This window comes from Bombus vosnesenskii, unplaced genomic scaffold, assembly GCF_011952255.1.
Source record: "Bombus vosnesenskii isolate JDL3184/JDL3185 unplaced genomic scaffold, Bvos_JDL3184-5_v1.1 scf7180000013265, whole genome shotgun sequence".
Classification (NCBI taxonomy): domain Eukaryota; kingdom Metazoa; phylum Arthropoda; class Insecta; order Hymenoptera; family Apidae; genus Bombus; species Bombus vosnesenskii.
In genome coordinates, this window is record NW_022882925.1 from 3,127,547 (window position 1) to 3,145,125 (window position 17,579).

The 17,579-nt window shown below is 29.7% G+C and overlaps 5 protein-coding genes across 15 annotated transcripts in view; 3 read left to right on the forward strand and 2 right to left on the reverse strand.

Moving 5' to 3' along the window:
• LOC117243346 (protein 5NUC-like) overlaps positions 1-2,315 on the forward strand; it is a 17,266-nt gene extending 14,951 nt beyond the window's left edge. For both annotated transcript variants that reach the window (XM_033510739.1, XM_033510738.1), the window contains exons 5-7: positions 966-1,403; positions 1,507-1,696; positions 1,799-2,315. In XM_033510739.1, the coding sequence (XP_033366630.1) occupies positions 966-1,403; positions 1,507-1,696; positions 1,799-1,995 (825 nt within the window). In that variant the 3' untranslated portion in view covers positions 1,996-2,315. The remainder of the gene's footprint in view (positions 1-965; positions 1,404-1,506; positions 1,697-1,798) is intronic.
• A 232-nt stretch (positions 2,316-2,547) lies between these two features.
• LOC117243342 (SET and MYND domain-containing protein 4-like) lies at positions 2,548-6,223 on the reverse strand. Of its 5 annotated transcripts, none has more exons than XM_033510731.1 (7): positions 6,197-6,223; positions 5,420-5,543; positions 4,115-5,308; positions 3,760-4,040; positions 3,458-3,616; positions 2,933-3,076; positions 2,608-2,853 (listed from the first exon to the last, which is right to left on the reverse strand). In XM_033510731.1, exons 3-7 carry the CDS (start codon positions 5,178-5,180, stop codon positions 2,608-2,610), a joined length of 1,896 nt encoding a protein of 631 aa, XP_033366622.1. In that variant the 5' UTR covers positions 5,181-5,308; positions 5,420-5,543; positions 6,197-6,223. The 5 variants fall into 5 exon arrangements, with proteins under 5 accessions (XP_033366619.1, XP_033366622.1, XP_033366624.1 ...); XM_033510733.1 differs by lacking the exon at positions 6,197-6,223 and adding an exon at positions 5,619-5,771; XM_033510730.1 differs by lacking the exon at positions 6,197-6,223 and adding an exon at positions 5,619-5,771 and having other exon boundaries at positions 4,115-5,311; positions 5,415-5,551.
• A 736-nt stretch (positions 6,224-6,959) lies between these two features.
• Positions 6,960-11,064, forward strand: LOC117243335 (E3 ubiquitin-protein ligase Topors). Of its 2 annotated transcripts, none has more exons than XM_033510713.1 (7): positions 6,960-7,117; positions 7,746-8,175; positions 8,260-8,493; positions 8,571-8,842; positions 8,915-9,088; positions 9,170-9,383; positions 9,461-11,064. In XM_033510713.1, the coding sequence occupies exons 2-7, from the start codon at positions 7,787-7,789 to the stop codon at positions 10,500-10,502; spliced, it is 2,325 nt and encodes a 774-aa protein (XP_033366604.1). In that variant the 5' UTR covers positions 6,960-7,117; positions 7,746-7,786; the 3' UTR covers positions 10,503-11,064. The 2 variants fall into 2 exon arrangements, with proteins under 2 accessions (XP_033366604.1, XP_033366605.1); XM_033510714.1 differs by having other exon boundaries at positions 6,961-7,117; positions 8,930-9,088.
• Positions 11,065-11,479: 415 nt separating this feature from the next.
• LOC117243370 (probable dimethyladenosine transferase) lies at positions 11,480-13,000 on the reverse strand. The gene is made up of 5 exons (XM_033510797.1): positions 12,755-13,000; positions 12,318-12,684; positions 11,864-12,209; positions 11,675-11,781; positions 11,480-11,604 (listed from the first exon to the last, which is right to left on the reverse strand). Exons 1-5 carry the CDS (start codon positions 12,810-12,812, stop codon positions 11,562-11,564), a joined length of 921 nt encoding a protein of 306 aa, XP_033366688.1. The 5' UTR covers positions 12,813-13,000; the 3' UTR covers positions 11,480-11,561.
• LOC117243349 (ras association domain-containing protein 8) lies at positions 12,999-17,403 on the forward strand. 5 transcript variants are annotated; one of them, XM_033510747.1, is made up of 10 exons: positions 12,999-13,124; positions 13,447-13,573; positions 13,701-13,811; positions 13,891-14,187; positions 14,269-14,628; positions 14,802-14,963; positions 15,055-15,171; positions 15,763-15,902; positions 15,969-16,276; positions 16,342-17,403. In XM_033510747.1, exons 2-10 carry the CDS (start codon positions 13,502-13,504, stop codon positions 16,440-16,442), a joined length of 1,668 nt encoding a protein of 555 aa, XP_033366638.1. In that variant the 5' UTR covers positions 12,999-13,124; positions 13,447-13,501; the 3' UTR covers positions 16,443-17,403. The 5 variants fall into 5 exon arrangements, with proteins under 5 accessions (XP_033366638.1, XP_033366639.1, XP_033366636.1 ...); XM_033510748.1 differs by lacking the exon at positions 12,999-13,124 and adding an exon at positions 13,131-13,268; XM_033510745.1 differs by lacking the exon at positions 12,999-13,124 and adding an exon at positions 13,205-13,358.
• The last annotated feature ends 176 nt before the right edge of the window (positions 17,404-17,579 follow it).

Below are 17,579 nucleotides of genomic sequence, written 5' to 3' on the forward strand. Positions count from 1 at the left end.
AATTAGAGATCAATGCCATCTATTGAGTGTTTGAACTTACTCCGAAAATCGAGAAATGTTAACAGGAACATAGAATACTCGAAGAAGTCGTTAAATTTCTAGTGTGATGTCACAGACAAGATTCGCACTATTATATGAGAAAGATAGAAAATAGAAGTTACCAATTCGATTTAGATATGCTCCTAATATATTAGCCCTGTCCATAACAGAATATTATAGACAAGAAAAGTTCATCGCTAAACTGTTCTAAATTCCATTGCATCATATATAGAATGCAATAGTTTTTTATAAAATTTTGTTAACCCTACTATTATTCTTGCCATATGCTATAACTTCTTTGAGAGATATTGTAGAACAATTTTTTGTTAGCAATTATTAAAATAAAAGATTATTTTTTAAGTTATATTTGAATATTAAATAGATGTATCATCTCTACAATGTGATTCTAAAAGTGTAGAAATTATACTTAGAAATCAAGTAATTGGTTCATTTTCAATACCGATTTGATTTTAATCATCTCTACTACTCCCAGTTTTCGACCTCAGAAATTTTATTTTTCCTTAACCAGGCTATAGGAAGTATGTATTAGGAGTATGTAACCACAGGAGATGATTTATATTCTCTGTCTCTCCCAAAACATTTACTTTCCTTGTTCCTGACTTCATTTGAAGGATTTCTATGATCCTATTAACATATCATGACTTTCAAAATGTACTTTTATAATAATGATTAGACTATGGATTTTTATGCAAATTCATATTCTTGAGAATATGATTAAAAGAGTAGAATCTCCTTATAGATCTATCTCCTTATAGATCTTACAAATCCACAGGTTAATAATAATTATTGCTTGTTATTATTGAAAAGTCATGTTATAAAATAAAGTCATGTCAATTAAATAGAACCAGTAACATCAAACTAGAAATTATATTAATTATATAATTGTTTGTTTTGTTTCGTAATAGGCGAAAGATATTTTAAACGAATTAGAACAGATGAGAGATGCTATCGATAATATTAGCTTAAGAATACTCGGAAAGACACAAGTCCTCCTCGAAGGAGATAGTAAAGTTTGTAGACTAAGAGAGTGTAATCTGGGCAATTTAATCACAGATAGCATGATTGATTACAATGTTGGTGAATATGCAGACCAATCCAGTTGGACGGATGCTGCAATAGCTATTCATAATAGTGGCAGTATCAGAAGTTCTATCACAAGAGGCAATGAAGATAAAGTCACCATGGGCGATGTTCTTAACGTGCTACCCTTTCATAACACTATCCTAAAAGCTTCAATGACTGGAGAATTGTTATTGTCTGTATTAGAATGGAGCGTTTACAATCTAGACAAGGATAATACTGCTAATCTCTTTGGAGCATTTTTGCAAGTTTCAGGACTTCAAGTATGTGATTATATATACATAGCATTCTAGCTATTACTACAAACCAATAATTCAATATTGTTAAACAGTAATTAATCATATTACTTTATTTAAATGACTACAGGTGGTCTATGATTTAACTCAACCAAAAAATTCAAGAGTAATTTCAGTAGAAGTATTGTGTGCATCCTGCAATGTTCCAACATATAACAAACTTGAAAAAAATCGAACTTATAATGTACTTCTGACTGACTTCTTGCAAAGCGGTGGTGATGGATATTCTATGCTAAAGGATCTCAAAACCACATCTCTTGGTACATTTATATAAGTTTTGTTAAATATAATTTTTTAAATGAGTTACTTATCGTTTAACAGGCTGTTTAATAAGCAATGTAACAATGCACTTTCTTTTGTAGGTGTCACTACATCAAATACATTAATGATGTATTTAGAAAAACATAGTCCTGTACATCCTGCTGTTGAATGGAGAATTACTTACTTCAATAATTATTTCCAAACAGTTTGTACCACTTGCAGTGGTACAAATAGTATATACCACCCAATAGGGTTAACAATTTTATTACCAATATTCAGCTGGTTGCTAGCAAGATAGATCCTAATACATAGGATACATTTTGAGGAATTGACATTCAGTATTTTGAAAGTTCATAATTTATACCAATTTTTTATGCACCTTTTACCTTCTTCACTACCTCAAATATATGCTATAAACTGTACCCTTTGAAGCTCAGTAAGAACATCACTGCAGTATCTATATAATTGTTCAGTTCCAATGAACATACTTTAATCATTATTTTAGTTACTATCCAACCTTGTCGGCAATTGAACATTATAACATTTGTATGGTTTTACAGGTATTGTATTTTCTCGATCTCTGTCAATTTGTACTTAATAAAAATAATATAATACATATTTTATATGTCAATATATAAAATGTTATTGACATCAAATACACATTGACGTCTTATTCATAGCACATATATTTTTAATATATACAAATATATAATATAAATATATATTATTATAAATAAATATTATTAAATATTAAAACATGTATAGAAATATTCGATGTAAAGAAGAGACAAATAGTTTAAAACACACATTTATTTTTCATACACATTTTTACACATTATTTTACACATTATTTTTATACAAAACATATTAAAATTTTGTTTTGTATAAATTTTATCATATAAGACTTTACTTACAGTTCAGGGATTTCAAATCGATTTCCATTTAAATCGTAGACACGCTTCAAAGTTTCTACTACATCATTCATTTCTGTACTTGGCATTGGCACCAATTCATATAGTACTTCAATCATTTTTAACAAATCATCAACGATATGTTTATCCGATATATTTCCTTCTGTTGCAATATCAACATATCTATTAAATTTTCTTAACACATGTCTAATCCTGTTCTTATCTTCCTCCTTCTTAACTAAATTCTATAAAATAATAAATCGCGGAGGTAAATAATAGTACAAAGTAATACTTTAAAATATTCGTAATTAACTAATAACTTACTCTGAAAGATTTTAGATTATAGTATAGTGGCCAATCCTCTTGACATGGTAGACAATTACACTTAAAATAATACTGCTTCAAAAGTTTTTTTTGTCTCACAGCTTTTGGTGTAATAGCATAATGTTGGGTATAAATATCATATAACTTAAAAAGAAGAATAAAAAATTTGTGAACGGCAAAACATTAGTATCACAATGTACCATTTATGTATCACTTAAATATACAGGATGGTTGGCAACTAGTGGTACAAGCGAAAAGGGGGTGATTCTACGCGGAAAAAGAAGTCGAAAATATAGAATAAAAATTTTTTTTTTTAATTTTTTCATCGAGACAACGATCTACAGTGAGATCCATTATAACGAGACGTGATAAAATGCACGCGTACCGAGCGAAAATTCAAAGTCGATTTTCTCGAAAACAAAGTCTCAAACGAAAAATTTTTATTCTACATTTTCGACTTCTTTTTTCGCATAGAATCACCCCCTTTCCGCTTGTACCACCAGTTACCAAGCACCCTGTATATACCTGTTCACCTTCTTCAATAGGATATATAGCATAGATAATAACATATTTAGATCTTGAATGCCTTAAGATATTTGGATTACAACTGTGATTAATTAAGCTGGAGAATGGCATGGCTGCAGCACCACGTTCAACTGCCTCTAATCCACATTCCTCAGAGAACTACAAATAGTCATTTACATTAATTATCTATTATGTCCTAATGTCATCTACCGAAAATCGGCACGAACTTTCCGACCAACCCAATATTAATAATTTATGACAAAAAAAAGTAATTGCACTAAAGCAATATGAAAATCACATACACTATGAATATTACTAGGAATCATTTGCTGATGTCTCAAAATAAGACTGCCAACAAATGTAACATCAGCATTTTTTATTAACACAGATAAATCTTTGCTTAATGGATTTCCAAACATATTAGTACATGTTGCTACAAAATATAAAATAAAGCTTGCATCTAAAGATCTTCTAAAGAGATCTTGTACTGAACGTTTTTCAGTATTAGTCACAAGACCTAATAAACTCCTATATTTATCACTAGGAAAAGTTCCATCTTTAGAAAAACCTTTTGTTCGAGAAGCTGAAAAGAATGTAAGAAAATACAAAATTAACACTCATATTAATTTCATCATGATAATGTGTATAGCTATTTACCAACACAACTATCAACTTCTTTTAACTCCTTCCTTAGTTCTTGTATATTTGTAGCTTCTCTCACAGCCTGAATTGCAAGTCTTAAACTAAACAGATCTAATTTGACAAAATTCATCTTTAACATAGAGGGAAATACTGTGCATTCAACATCATGATACTTTTTCCATTCCATAGCCTTACATTCCTCTGAACAATACATAGCATATGTACAGTGCTCACAAGGTATATTGGCCCAAGACACCTCCAAACAATTTGAGCAATGTGTATGTATATTATCAGGTGTTAATATTAATGAGTATGGCTTTTCTACTGCAATTACTTCACCAGGTCTTATTTTACGAGTAGCTACAATATGTCTACCATATTCTTCATTATACTTTATAGTTACTGCATCAGAAGCACAAGGAACTTCAATATTATGAGTTTTTATCTTAGGAAGCGGTGGTTGTTTTATGATATTCTGTTTCTTCAACTTTTGAGATGCTAAATTGTGTTTTGTATTATTTAGTTTTTCACTTAATCTTTTTCGGTTGATATCATCTGAAGACATCTTTTCCAACCAATATTGTGCTTCTTTTATGGCATCTTCCATACGAGGATGTTTCAAAGCATTTAAACACTCAACTTTTCTTACACAAAGCTTAGCACGTAAATTATCTGGATATGTGAGTGCTAGTGCTCTATCTATGTCTTGAATACATAACTCACATTTATGTAACTTCATTAGAACAGCAGATCTGTTGGCATATGCCAAAGCAAGTTGTTCAGATGGATAAGGAGCATAAGCTATGCTTTTTGTATATAATTTTAATGCGTCCACACATGTATAATTTTTCAATGGTGTTGAAACAAATAGTTTATTACCTTGTTCTCTCAATTTCTCAGATTCCTTTGCATCTTTTATATCACCACAAGCTTGTGGAATTATATTATATTCTAGCATAACATTAAGAGTAAATACTATACGTTCTTCATCTGTACATAATGTTTTGTATTTATTAATCAGATCTTGATGTTTATCTGCAGCAATTAATTTTGTATTTAATGTATGTAATACTTTCTCCATCTCTTTCTTTTTTATTGAATAACGTTATCATAAAAATATATATGTATGCATATGTAGATTAAAAAATAACTATGGCTAGTATTGAACGGCAAGACGCAAATACCCGTTATTGTCACAAATTAATGTACCTGCTACATAAAAATATTTAGATACAATATTGTATACAGGATATTTTTACGGCAATATTAATGAACATCGCTACTGCTCGACTACGTAACAATAAGCTATTTTTACCTCACGAAATCAGAGTCACCGTAATTTTACGTTAACTGACTGCGGCTCAGGACCATATCTGACCAGTTCTTAAGAAAAATAGAGTTTCAGGAAATCTTAAGTGTTCCTCATTAAGTGCAAGTATAATACCTTAGAACCTAGTACAAAATATGGAATTGATATTTTATTAAAACAGACATATTCGGTTTTACTGAATGAAATTACTTCCAAAAACTAATGGGAATAGCAACAGTCAATGAACTAAAGGCAAAACTTCGGTCAAATAACGCGGCACTATTGCAGGTTCAGGGATAATTACGGAGATATTACAATTAGTACCAAAAGGATTCATTAATTTTAACAAAATATTCATAAAAATATATCCACCATTTTGTCCCTATAATCTATTGAGTATTATATTATTAGACTACGCTTAAACTACTAATTTGAAAGTACAAAATTACACAGAATACGCATGAAAATATATATAAAGTATTCAAAGTATAATGCTTTCTATAATATTTGGTAGGTAAAATTTTCTACCGAGGCTCTACCTTTTTAATTATATTTTCAAAAAAATGAATTTGCGTAAAAATCTGCAATCTATATATTATCAATAGTGAAATAACTACGGTTCTTTAAGTAATATATATCTTAGCAAGACAGTTGAAATGATTCAGTAATGACATGATAAAGCATTATTTGCGAACTATATATGTATGTTTCCCATTCTTCTTTTTGGCTAATGATATGAAACATAATTTCCTAACATAGCAGCTTTATCTTATGATCATGGTACGTACAAGGTTTTCTTTAATTGAAGAATTATTTCTATTTTATCTCCATCATTTTACAACATAATATTTTAGAAAATAAACTGGTTATAGTTATCGGTTGATTCTGACAAATTATGTTCATAAATCATTTGTTTAAAATATAATATTACGAATGTATAAGAAAAATAAGAGTACATCAAAACAACGTATAAAAAGTATTTATATTATTCGATTTTTCAAATATTTAGAAATGACAAATAAACATAATAAATAAAAGAAATTGATAAAAGTACTATTTGTACCATGTTAGGTAATTCTACGTAATCACGATCGAATTGAATAAAAAGCATCAAGTATTCAAGCTTTTTTGTCTTTGTGCAATAAATTATTTCGAGATATTAAAATGTTGGTACTACTGCGATTACTTAATTTTCACTACTATTAAGTTAGTCGATACAGTTGAAGCAAATTAACAAAAATTTACAGTTATATGTATTATTACTTATTTTTATATTATTATAATAAGTAAAGACAATGTAAGAGATGTAATCTGGAAGTCGTCCAAAGCCGAAAGGCACGGACTAAAATAAATTAATAATAATAATAATAATATATTATTATAAATGACGTAATAAACAATATAAGTAGTTAATACTAATAATTTAAAATATTGAAGATAAAGTTTGAACAAATAAATATTATTTCAACCAGACCGTGTATTTATCTATCTTCATCCTGCTAGGAATTTTTTTTAAGAGGGTATCACTGATGATAATAATTCTTACCTTCGGTTAATATCTCATTCATAGCATTATGCTACACCAGTTTCCGTTCTGCAATCATGGGTTGCTATGAAAGTATTGTTCCCGAGAAAAGATAGTTTTGTTGAGATATTAATTATTTTTCATCTAAACGCCGACATTAAAATTTCCTTCTCGTTTCTCGAAGGTAAAAACTCATACTTCTAGAACCGTATGATTTATGAAAAAAAATAGTGACATCGATAATCAATAACAAGTCGAATAAAATGGAAACATACCGATTATAAAACAGCTTTATGACGCCTCTTTCTTTTCCGTATGACGTCTTTTTCTTCACTTTCTTTCTTGTTTTAATAGAAATACATTCTTGAAGGTTAATACAAGCTTATCTTTTTTCAATGAATTTTAAGACGAAAAAATTTTTATCTTGATATTTTTACACGTACGTATGACATTTACGTCGACGTAATAGAGTTTATATACAGTCTTGTATTTTTGTTAATTATTCATTTTTATCGTAAACTGAAATTATTTATGTAACATTTTAAACAACCTATCGTAGTCTGTGAATATTTATAAACTGTAATAATAATAACAATTAGATATATGTAAAATATCTTGTATAGTCTTCATAAATTAGTGGATAATTATTAATATTACTAATGACATTATTTAACTCTAAGTTAAATTTACTAATTTCACTTTATAGTATATATACTTAATTCATATATAATATATTATAGATGGAATTATTTTTTATACAAGTATATTAATGTTAACTTTCTTGAATTTATATATGATTTAATATATTTCAGGGTAGTTCCTTTTAATAAATGGACAAATATATTAATCTATAATGGAAGGCCCATTAGAAGTAAAAGATTCGACCGCAGGTGCAGAAGAACCTATTAAATCAGAAGCACCTGTACAGAATCCAGATAGCAGTGATCGGAGTGATGGTGCAGTGTCACCTCCACCAAATTGTAGCATTTGTTTGGGCAAATTAGTGAATACCTCATTCACTGATAGTTGCCTTCATCAATTTTGTTTTACTTGTTTACTTCAGTGGTCTAAAATAAAGACAGAATGTCCATTATGTAAGCAGACATTCAAATCCATCATACACAATGTTAGGTCAGAAGAAGATTATGACCAGTATCATGTACCTAGAGAATTTGCCACTTTTGACCTTAATTTTGAATTGGGTCATGCTATGGATGTTGGCACTCATCGTTTTCATTATAGGTATCATATAAATCTTAATCTAAGATTAATATTTAATATTAAATATATAACAATGTCATAAACGAATAAATTAAATCATTGTAGAACAACTATGACAGGACATCACAGGCGCCCACATGAAATAGTGCTTAATCCAGAACAGGTTGCAAGAAGAGAACAATTACCAAGCATAGCACCACAAGTTCCAATAGGAGAGCGCTTACGTAGACGTGTAAATCCAGCCGATTATCGTCGCACCATTTATAGGCTCGGAATTTGGGCTACTGCATTACCAGATGTATTTGGCCGCTTTCGCGAATGTAGTGCCGATTTTTATCGGTAAGTATTAGTACTTGGTACTATTTATACATTATTTGCATGAAAAATCAATATAACGTTTTCTTATTCTGTCTAAGGAGAGAACCGAGAGAATTAAACCGACTTATACCATGGTTAAATAGAGAATTGCAAGTATTACTTAATAACAATTCTTCACTTGTTGCATATGTATTAAGTATCATATTGGATGCTCTTAGTCACTATGATATCAGAAGCCCAGAATTTCGAGAGTTAGTACGCCCTCATTTCAGCACATATACAGATCACTTTGTACATGAATTACTTAATTATGCGCGAACTAATTTCGATTTAGTTGGCTATGATCAATCTGTAACTTATTTACCTCAAGGTATGTGATATAGTTCCATTACTTATTTGTATATCATACGTGATACCTTACACCCTTTCTTTCTAAAATTAATAATATTCATTATAGGATTGTCAAATGAATATGTATCACATATTTTGTCACCTGCATCTAGCAGTACTAGCACTAGTTCTGATGATTCAGATGTCCGAGTTCTAGATGAAGCAATCGACCTTAGAATGAACACAGATATGCCTAGTGTAGGACCGCATACAATTAATATGCCTGGTAAAACTCTCATTTGTCTTTTTTTTTGTTTCACATTGTTATTTTACATGAAATTAAAATGTAAAGTATTTTTTTAATTAGGTCCAAGTACCGTAGCACAAACGTTCCAATTGGAAATCCCATACAATGTACCAGATGTATTGACTATTTCCTCTGATTCCTCCACATCAGATAATGATTGCGAAGTGATTGGTTATGTGAAACCTCGTCATGAAAGAACTCCAGAAATCATAGAATTACTTTCATCCGATCCTGAAGAAATAAACATTTCTCACATATCAAATGATAACGCTCAGTAAGTAAAAATATTTTATTTCAGAACACTTGACATCAATCGAAATCATAGCTATGTTATTTTAATATCATTATTAGAGTTCCAGCACCTGCTTCATATGAAGATATTGTCCAACCTAGTACATCTCACAGTATTAAGAACCGAGCATTGGCATCATCATCTAACGAAAGTAATTCTGATTCAGACAGCGATTACAATTTCCGAAGAAGCAGAAAATATCAAAGTCGTACTAGAAAACATACGAAAAGAAGTACAACTAGTAAAAGGTGCAAGCGATCTATAGAAGCAAGAGTTCGTAATCGAACGAGTAGGAATTTATCCAGTTCAGGTGAAAGCGAGGCTAGAAAAAAGGCATCGAAGAGGAATACTCAACGGACATCGAAAAGAAAATTAAGTAGTAGTAGTAGTGACAGCAGTTCTCACGAAATCGAATCAAAACCTTTGGATGAAAAAAAATCGAGAACTTTACAATATTCTACGAAAGGCACTGTACGGGTTCGTAAAGATTTAATTAAGGAAGAAACTCGATATTCGGATGATGAATCATTCAGTAGTAATAGTACTGACTCAGACGAAGTTGTGAAGAATGTGAAATCTCGTACACTGCGAAAATCTAAAAGGAAATACGTCACTAGTTCAAGTGATTTTGATACGAATAGAAGTGAGAAGATAATTAGAACAAGAGGTAAAACCAGACAAGTATCAGATACAAAAGAAGCTCACCGAAAAGAGTCAAGATACAAGAGTGATCGACAATCTGAGTCTAGAAGTAGCAGTGTATCTTCTTATACATCCCAGAAAGAAAAAAGAGATAGTTCTAGAAGACGGGAATCTCAACGAGATATGAGTGATAATGACAGCTCTTGGACAACCAGAGACGTGTTAAGAAAAGATCGTGAATTTAAGTCCAAGACAAGAGAAGTAATTCTAAGTAGTTCAGATTCCGATGGAGATTTTAGGTCGCACAGTCAATGCAGTAATTATTCAAGTAAATCTTATACACGTAAAAAAAAATCGAAGCATAAAAATAGGCATAAGAGTAAAAAGAGGAAACGATCTAGCAGTAGAACACATAGTTCATCAAATCGATCACGACTAACTCGACGACATCCAGCTTGAAATTGAAATACAATATTGAAACATTCCGATTCGAAAAATGATTTAATTAGAAAAAGACATAAACGTGTGCAACTCCTACAAAATTTGCAAGGGGTTACAAAAGATCTCAGGGTAACACCAAATCAAAATCGATGAAAATAACGATGCATTTGATTGTTAATTGGCTTGGATTCAGAAAGATATCACTGAATTTAATTAAAACCATTTAACGATTACCTATTTAATTGAAAGTTACTAATGAATTTTTTTAAACTATCATGTGCACGTAAAATACAACAACGATAAAACATGATGAATTCACGTTAATTTTGAATATAATCATTTGTTCATCATCGTCAATATGGTTATAAGGGTGCAGAGACGTTTAACATTTTTAAATGAAAACATACTGCATTATATGAAATATTATTTTATTTCTCTATATTTTTAATGAAAATGGCTTCCACATGTGTTGTAAAATATATGGAAATTGTGTATAAAGTACTGACGTAAAATTACAGGCTTTATTTATAATTTTTTCTATTGTATAAATTGTTTACATAAAAGATGCGACCAAACTTAATGTGTTAAAATTTATGTTAAATTTTGAGCAATATATGGAAAAGAAAATATTCTGCATAAATACGTACGAACATATATATATATATATATATATATGTATGTATATATGTGTGTGTATATATATATCACTGTTACTTTCATAAAGGTACAATAGTCCTTATTATATTTCCCTATGACTTTAATTCCCAAAGAATGTTTGTAAATATATTTGTATGTTATAAGCTAATAATTTAATTAAAACTTTACACAGATATAATTTTTTGTAAAGTACGTAGATTTAGAAGTGCTATATGTAAAATTATACATGTCATGTATGAATCATAAAGTAATTAGTTTATAACAGATAATATTGTTTCCTCTTTTTTTTTTTAAAGTAATGTTCTGAGGTATAAAATGTGAGAGAATGAAAATAATACTTTTAAATTATTCAAAAAACTGTATTTCCCTTACATTTTCTCAAAACATAACACATTTTCTTTACATTAATCAAATTTTGATTTATGTAAAATGCACTCCTTGCGCGTTAAACGCATGTAAAAGGCTAAAAATTTTAATATAAAATTAATCTTACAGTTATGATTATTAAAATAATTCATATAACATTTGTATACCTGATAAAATCATCTATATCCATAGTTCTTGCACGTTTATTTTCTGCATCTGCTATTTGTAAAATATCATTTATCATTTCCTTGATATTAAATCCCTCTGGAATTTCCTACATATCATAAAACAAGAAGTTTTGTAACATTTAAACTAATATTCTTATAATACTTATTGTAATACCTATCTTTGATTACCTTGTTATTCAAACTACAATGAAGCTTGTAATTTTTCTCCAACATTGTTAAGACTGTAGTTTGCTTAAATGCTGCTGAGAGAGTTTTATTTTTTCTGACAAATGCAATTCGTGTTAAACCATCCCATTCTTGGTAATTAATTGGAGGTGGTGGATTACGTGGTTCTATTCTAACTACATTTGACTCTACTTTTGGTGGTGGTCTAAAATTGTTTTTCCCTACTTTCATAAGCAAGTCCACTCGTGCTAACAACTGAGTATTTATACTTAAACGACAATATAATTTATCTCCTGGTTTAGCTACTAAACGTTCAGCAAACTCTCTTTGAAACATAAGTACGGCACATCTGCAGAAAATAATGTGCTAAGTCCATTTCTGCTTGTATTCCCTGTATGTTAAAAATTTATAATTTCTCAAATATCAATAAATAAATTTTTAAACAAACTGAACATACCTGAACAGTGGCCTATGTAAAAGTAATTTGAATACTAAAGGTGATGATATTTGATATGGTATATTGGCAACGCATAAATCAAAAAATGGTAAGTCTGTTTTCAAGACATCGCCTATCATAATTTGTAATTTTGACTGATAAATTGTACCTTGCACACGTTTCTGTAACTCAGCTACCATTCGAACATCCAATTCACATGCTATTACTTTTTTAGCTTTGTCCAGTAATTTTACTGTCATATTACCAGTACCTGGACCTATTTCTAATACAACATCTGTTGGTCTAACTGCCGCTTTTTCAACCATACTTTGAATAACAAGCGGATTTTTTAGAATATGTTGTCCAATATTCGTATTGAATAAAATTCCTGGAAAATTAATGTATCATTGAAAATTAATCACTTCACAAGAAAAATACATATTATAGATATATCATACCCTGTTTTGCGACTTCTTTATGGGTACGAGTTGTTTTTTGCGTACGTACTTTCGGCATTTTATTTATACAATATATTTCAAACTATATGCAAGTTATTATAAAAAAATTAATCATATAAAATTCACCACATGTCAACAATAAACACTGAACGAGGAAAACCACATTCTTAATTAAAATAGATTGTGATATGAAAGGAATAACTCATTTCCCTATACGGAGGTTTTCAACTCCCTCTTGTGTGATGTAGTAAAATTAGAATTACGCGTACTACTGAATGTTTCTTATCAAATTTCTTTGATTATTTAGTATCAAATATTATGAGTTGTATAATTTGAGGATATGTAAAAGAAATGCATTTGTCTGTTAAAGGTGCATATCGATTAATTATTGATTAAAAAAGCCTAATTTTCTAACAAAGTGGCCAAACTGCTAATGAACGTAGAGAAAAGCGTTTACCTATCTTCTGCATTAACATGGACGTAAATCTGTCATTTTGATAATTATATAGTTAAGGTTATAAGCAACGAATTATTGCAATATTATTTAAGTTTTATCAAGCATGTTTATTTAATGAAGCTTGATAATAATTATCAGTGAACACATGTAATCATTGACTTTCTTATTGCGTGAAATATTCACTCTAATGATACGACGTAAATTTAAGTTTGACGGGTGGTCTATCCTTTTGCAGGAATAAAATTTTGCAATGCAAAGGCTTAATCTTGGGATTCTAAATTGGTGACGTTATGGAGCTAAAAGTATGGGTAGAAGGAATACAGCGTATTGTATGTGGTGTTACAGAAACCACTACATGTCAGGTTAGCAATGTTTATTTAAATATCACAATTGTGTTGGATGATGCAATATTTATAATTTTAAACACTGAATTCTATACTTTAATAATTTAATAGAAGCATAGTCTGTATAATAAAATGTAACTTTTAGGATGTAGTATATGCTCTTGCCCATGCAACGGGCCAAACAGGTAGATTTACTTTAATAGAAAGGTGGAGAACTAACGAGCGTCTTTTAGCTCCATATGAGAATCCTTTAAAGGTATTAATGCATTCAATTTTTAAATAATTAATTTATAACTTATATGGGTTTGTATAATAATATAATTCTTTTTAATAAGATTCTGATGAAATGGGGAGAATATTCTTCAGAAGTCCAATTGATATTAAGACGTTCTACCCCAGAAAATAATAAGGCTTCTAGTTCATTAGGAACTCGTTTAAACCATGGTACACGATCAAATGGTGTGATGAGTTCTGCCTCAGAACATAATAGTGCACAAGATGATGCTAAAAATACCACAACCCCAAATTCCGAATTTGATGACTTACAAGGATGTCTTGATAGAAATCGTGACATCAGAAAATCATTAACGTTTGGAGGATTACATGGACATGTTATGGAAAATAATACAGAAGTAAATAATATTTAAGTTATTTGTGCATTCTCATAACTAATTGTGTATAATATCTTTTCATATTTTACATTTATATTTTAGATTCCGATGGAAAATGTTGCCATAGTTCAACCTACGTTGCATTTAAAAAATAAGGAATTGAATATAAGAAAAAATATGCAAAAACCAGCTCAGTCTCCTACCCGTGCTAGTAGCAGTGAAAGTAACACACATTTATCACAAAAGAAAGTGCGTGAAGTTCCCCCATATAGGGATCCTCCAGGTCCAGCTTCACCACCTTTAAGAACTTTACCCCCATACAGAGATCCTCCACCACCTAATTTAAATAGTCCTGGAAGATCACAGTTTCAATCTAGTACAAATATTGGAAGTCCTCATGTTCATAAAGAAGATCAACCATCTTCCAGTAATTCTGTCAAACTAAAGAGAAATCTTATTCAGGTTCTACAGACAAGATATTTTTTAAATATATACACAAATATAGATAGCTAGTTCAATAGATTGGTATACATAGATATAGATAGCTAGATCAATATGTTGGTGTAGACATAATATCATGATAACAATAATATAGTTACTGCAATTAATGCTGTTAATCTTTCTTGTATGCTTAGGAATTTCAAGAAACAAAAGGACAAGCTCAATCTGTAAACCAATTATCTGGTCAAACTCAAAATATGGTTACAGTTGCTTACACTCAACGCTATGTTGAACTTATTAGACTAGTCAATAAACAACGTGATACTATTAATGCACAGCAAGCGGATCTTACTAAAGTACGAATTACGTAATTATATATTTAGTTATATTTTTAATAATTCAATCGTGACAAAATTTGTAAGCATATATTTCATAATTTATCTTCAGTTTGATGCTGAAATATTGTATTGGGAAACTAAAAATAGAGAACAAATGCATCAGATGGATTTCATTTCTCAGGAAGTAAATCGCATGGAAACTACAGGACGTCTTATTGAAGAACAGGTATTTCATACAATATGACAATACTTTGTATAATTATCATGATTGTAATAGTGTTTGTTTTTATTATTTTATTTTTATTTTATTTTATTATTGCTTAGTCCGTTCCTTTCGGCTTTGGATGAGCTTTCGGTTTTACATCTCTTTTACCTATTCCGCTTCTTATATATCTACCTCCCCTTTTATCCACTCTATTATATTGCACTCCCTTAATTATTCTGTCTCTAAAACTATGGCAACTTTTGAGCTTTTGCCTCCTTGCTGTACTTCCTTATTGTCATTCCTCCTCGTCTTGTATTGCCCTTCTTTTCTCTATTATTGCTTTTAGTTCTGTTAGTCCTTCTCCAGTCTCATTTAGTACTTTTTCCGTGTTCTTTGGTCCTTCCGTTATTTCGCATTCTTCTATTACATGTCTCAGGTCTTCTTCTTTCCTTCTACATAATCTGCATCTTTTTTCTCCCTCTTCTTTCCAGTATCCCTTGCTTTGGTCTCGTTTCCACATCTGAATCTTGCTAATATTTTTCTGTCCTTTCATTTCATCCTCCCTTCTAAGTATTTTGGTAACTCTTCTTGTAATAGTGTTTGTTTTTATAGTTAAAAGAACTAGCACATGTCGAAGAAGAAAGTGAAATAGTTAGACAACAAGAAAAGACATTAAAATCAGAAATTACTTTACTGAGATCAAAACTTGCGAATTGTGAAACAGAATTACTTCAGTGCAAAAATAAAATTAGGTAAAAGATTATAAGCTTAACTTTTTTGATATAGCACAAAGTTAATTGTGTTCTTTTGCATTGCAGATTAGTTATGGAAGAACTTGCTATAGAACAACATAATATAAGTCGTGAAACAGATGAAAGACAAATAATGGAACGTAAAATCATTACTGAAGTCGAACATCTTCAAAATGAAGTAGAACAAGCTAAACGTTCTGCTGAATTAGCTTCCCAATGTGCGGAAACATTAAAATTGGAAGTAGTAAGTTTAGAGTCAGCAATTGTTGAGAAAAAATTACAAGTAGAACGATTAGTAGCGGATATGAAAGAAGCTAATTTACAAAGTCTTGCTGTTGCTTGTCAAGATGAACAAGTCAAATCATTATTTGAAGGTATTTGTGACTTAAATTAAAATATAACTGAAAATGTTAATTAATTTATCGATTTCTACATATAGGTACCCATAAACCTGGTAGTACGCGTAAAATGATAGGTTCACCAAGACAATTGGAGACTGCGGTACCTACGAGTAAAAATCCACATGGTGTTTGGGTATAAACATATATTATTCGATATACTTTAAGATATCGAACGTAATATTTTTTATTTTTAATACAGTAAACAATTAAATATTTCATGTAGGGTTACATGTGCAGTTTGCACCTCTAGTAAAATCAATGTAAGTGAACAAGATATTTTACTTTCGTACTGTTTATGTATACACTAATTATTTTTATCTACTGGCCATATAATTTTGAACAAGCTTAAGTAATAAGTATAAGTCATATTAATAGTCTTAAACATTATTTGTATATATCCAAGACAAAAGAAAAAATATTGGACAATACATTTATCCAAAGTGTCACAATTATAAATCATGCGACCTGCTTGCATGATATAATTTAAGTAAATGTACTTATAAATTGTTGCAAATTTCATGGAATTATTACTTGAGATAAGATTATATATTTTCTATAATCAAAATGATTCTGTGAATTAATAGCATTTACATATTGGTGCACTATACAATATTAATTTAATTTGCACTTAAAATATTAATGTAGTACACATATGTTGTGTATCTTGTACATATCCTTGAAAGCATGTGATAATGAAATCTGAAATATTCTACCCTATCTTCTGTTGAAGTAAGCTAATTTACTTCAACTTTATTTCTAAACATTTAAGAATCTACTATTCAAATCTCATTTCAAAATTGAGTTCATTCTATTTTATCAACCAAACTTAACCTTATATAAAAAATCTGATTGTGTTTAATTGTGTTTGATTGTATGTGATTGTAGTTTTAAATGAAAAATTCACTTCATTTTACATGATAACAGTCTTCGTTGATTTATATGTGCATATAAATTATATTATTAGTGCATATCATAGCATCTTCACACTGCCATTATTAGTAATGATCTTTTAAATATGATACTATGATTAAGTTTACTTCGTATGTAATTTCACTTTTACAAAATCTACATACTCTTGGAGTATGTAATTATTTCATTGTCGATAATACTTATCTGTTTTTTACAATGTGTCTACCAAAGTGTGTTAATTTTTTATTAGAAATAAACATATATTGTATAATAAAATATACAAATAAAAGATAAAATTTAATTAAAAGTTGAAATGGAATTGTTTATTACTCCATTTAGATCTATTGATCTAATTTTACAAAAATAC

Excerpts from the sequence above, each read along its gene's own strand:
- LOC117243349 (XM_033510747.1), top strand. The coding sequence starts at position 13,502 with ATGGAGCTAAAAGTATGGGTAGAAGGAATACAGCGTATTGTATGTGGT. Across the intron at positions 13,574-13,700 it reads CAGAAACCACTACATGTCAG|GATGTAGTATATGCTCTTGC; the intron begins GTTAGCAATGTT and ends TGTAACTTTTAG. Across the intron at positions 14,629-14,801 it reads TAAAGAGAAATCTTATTCAG|GAATTTCAAGAAACAAAAGG; the intron begins GTTCTACAGACA and ends TTGTATGCTTAG.
- LOC117243335 (XM_033510713.1), top strand. The coding sequence starts at position 7,787 with ATGGAAGGCCCATTAGAAGTAAAAGATTCGACCGCAGGTGCAGAAGAA. Across the intron at positions 8,843-8,914 it reads TGTAACTTATTTACCTCAAG|TAATATTCATTATAGGATTG; the intron begins GTATGTGATATA and ends TTCTAAAATTAA. Across the intron at positions 9,384-9,460 it reads ATATCAAATGATAACGCTCA|AGTTCCAGCACCTGCTTCAT; the intron begins GTAAGTAAAAAT and ends TATCATTATTAG.
- LOC117243370 (XM_033510797.1), bottom strand. The coding sequence starts at position 12,812 with ATGCCGAAAGTACGTACGCAAAAAACAACTCGTACCCATAAAGAAGTC. Across the intron at positions 11,782-11,863 it reads ATTGTAGTTTGAATAACAAG|GAAATTCCAGAGGGATTTAA; the intron begins GTAATCAAAGAT and ends TATGATATGTAG. Across the intron at positions 11,605-11,674 it reads GATATAGATGATTTTATCAG|CCTTTTACATGCGTTTAACG; the intron begins GTATACAAATGT and ends TAAAATTTTTAG.
- LOC117243342 (XM_033510728.1), bottom strand. The coding sequence starts at position 5,180 with ATGGAGAAAGTATTACATACATTAAATACAAAATTAATTGCTGCAGAT. Across the intron at positions 4,041-4,114 it reads AGAAGTTGATAGTTGTGTTG|CTTCTCGAACAAAAGGTTTT; the intron begins GTAAATAGCTAT and ends CATTCTTTTCAG. Across the intron at positions 3,077-3,457 it reads CTATTGAAGAAGGTGAACAG|TTATATGATATTTATACCCA; the intron begins GTATATACAGGG and ends CTTCTTTTTAAG.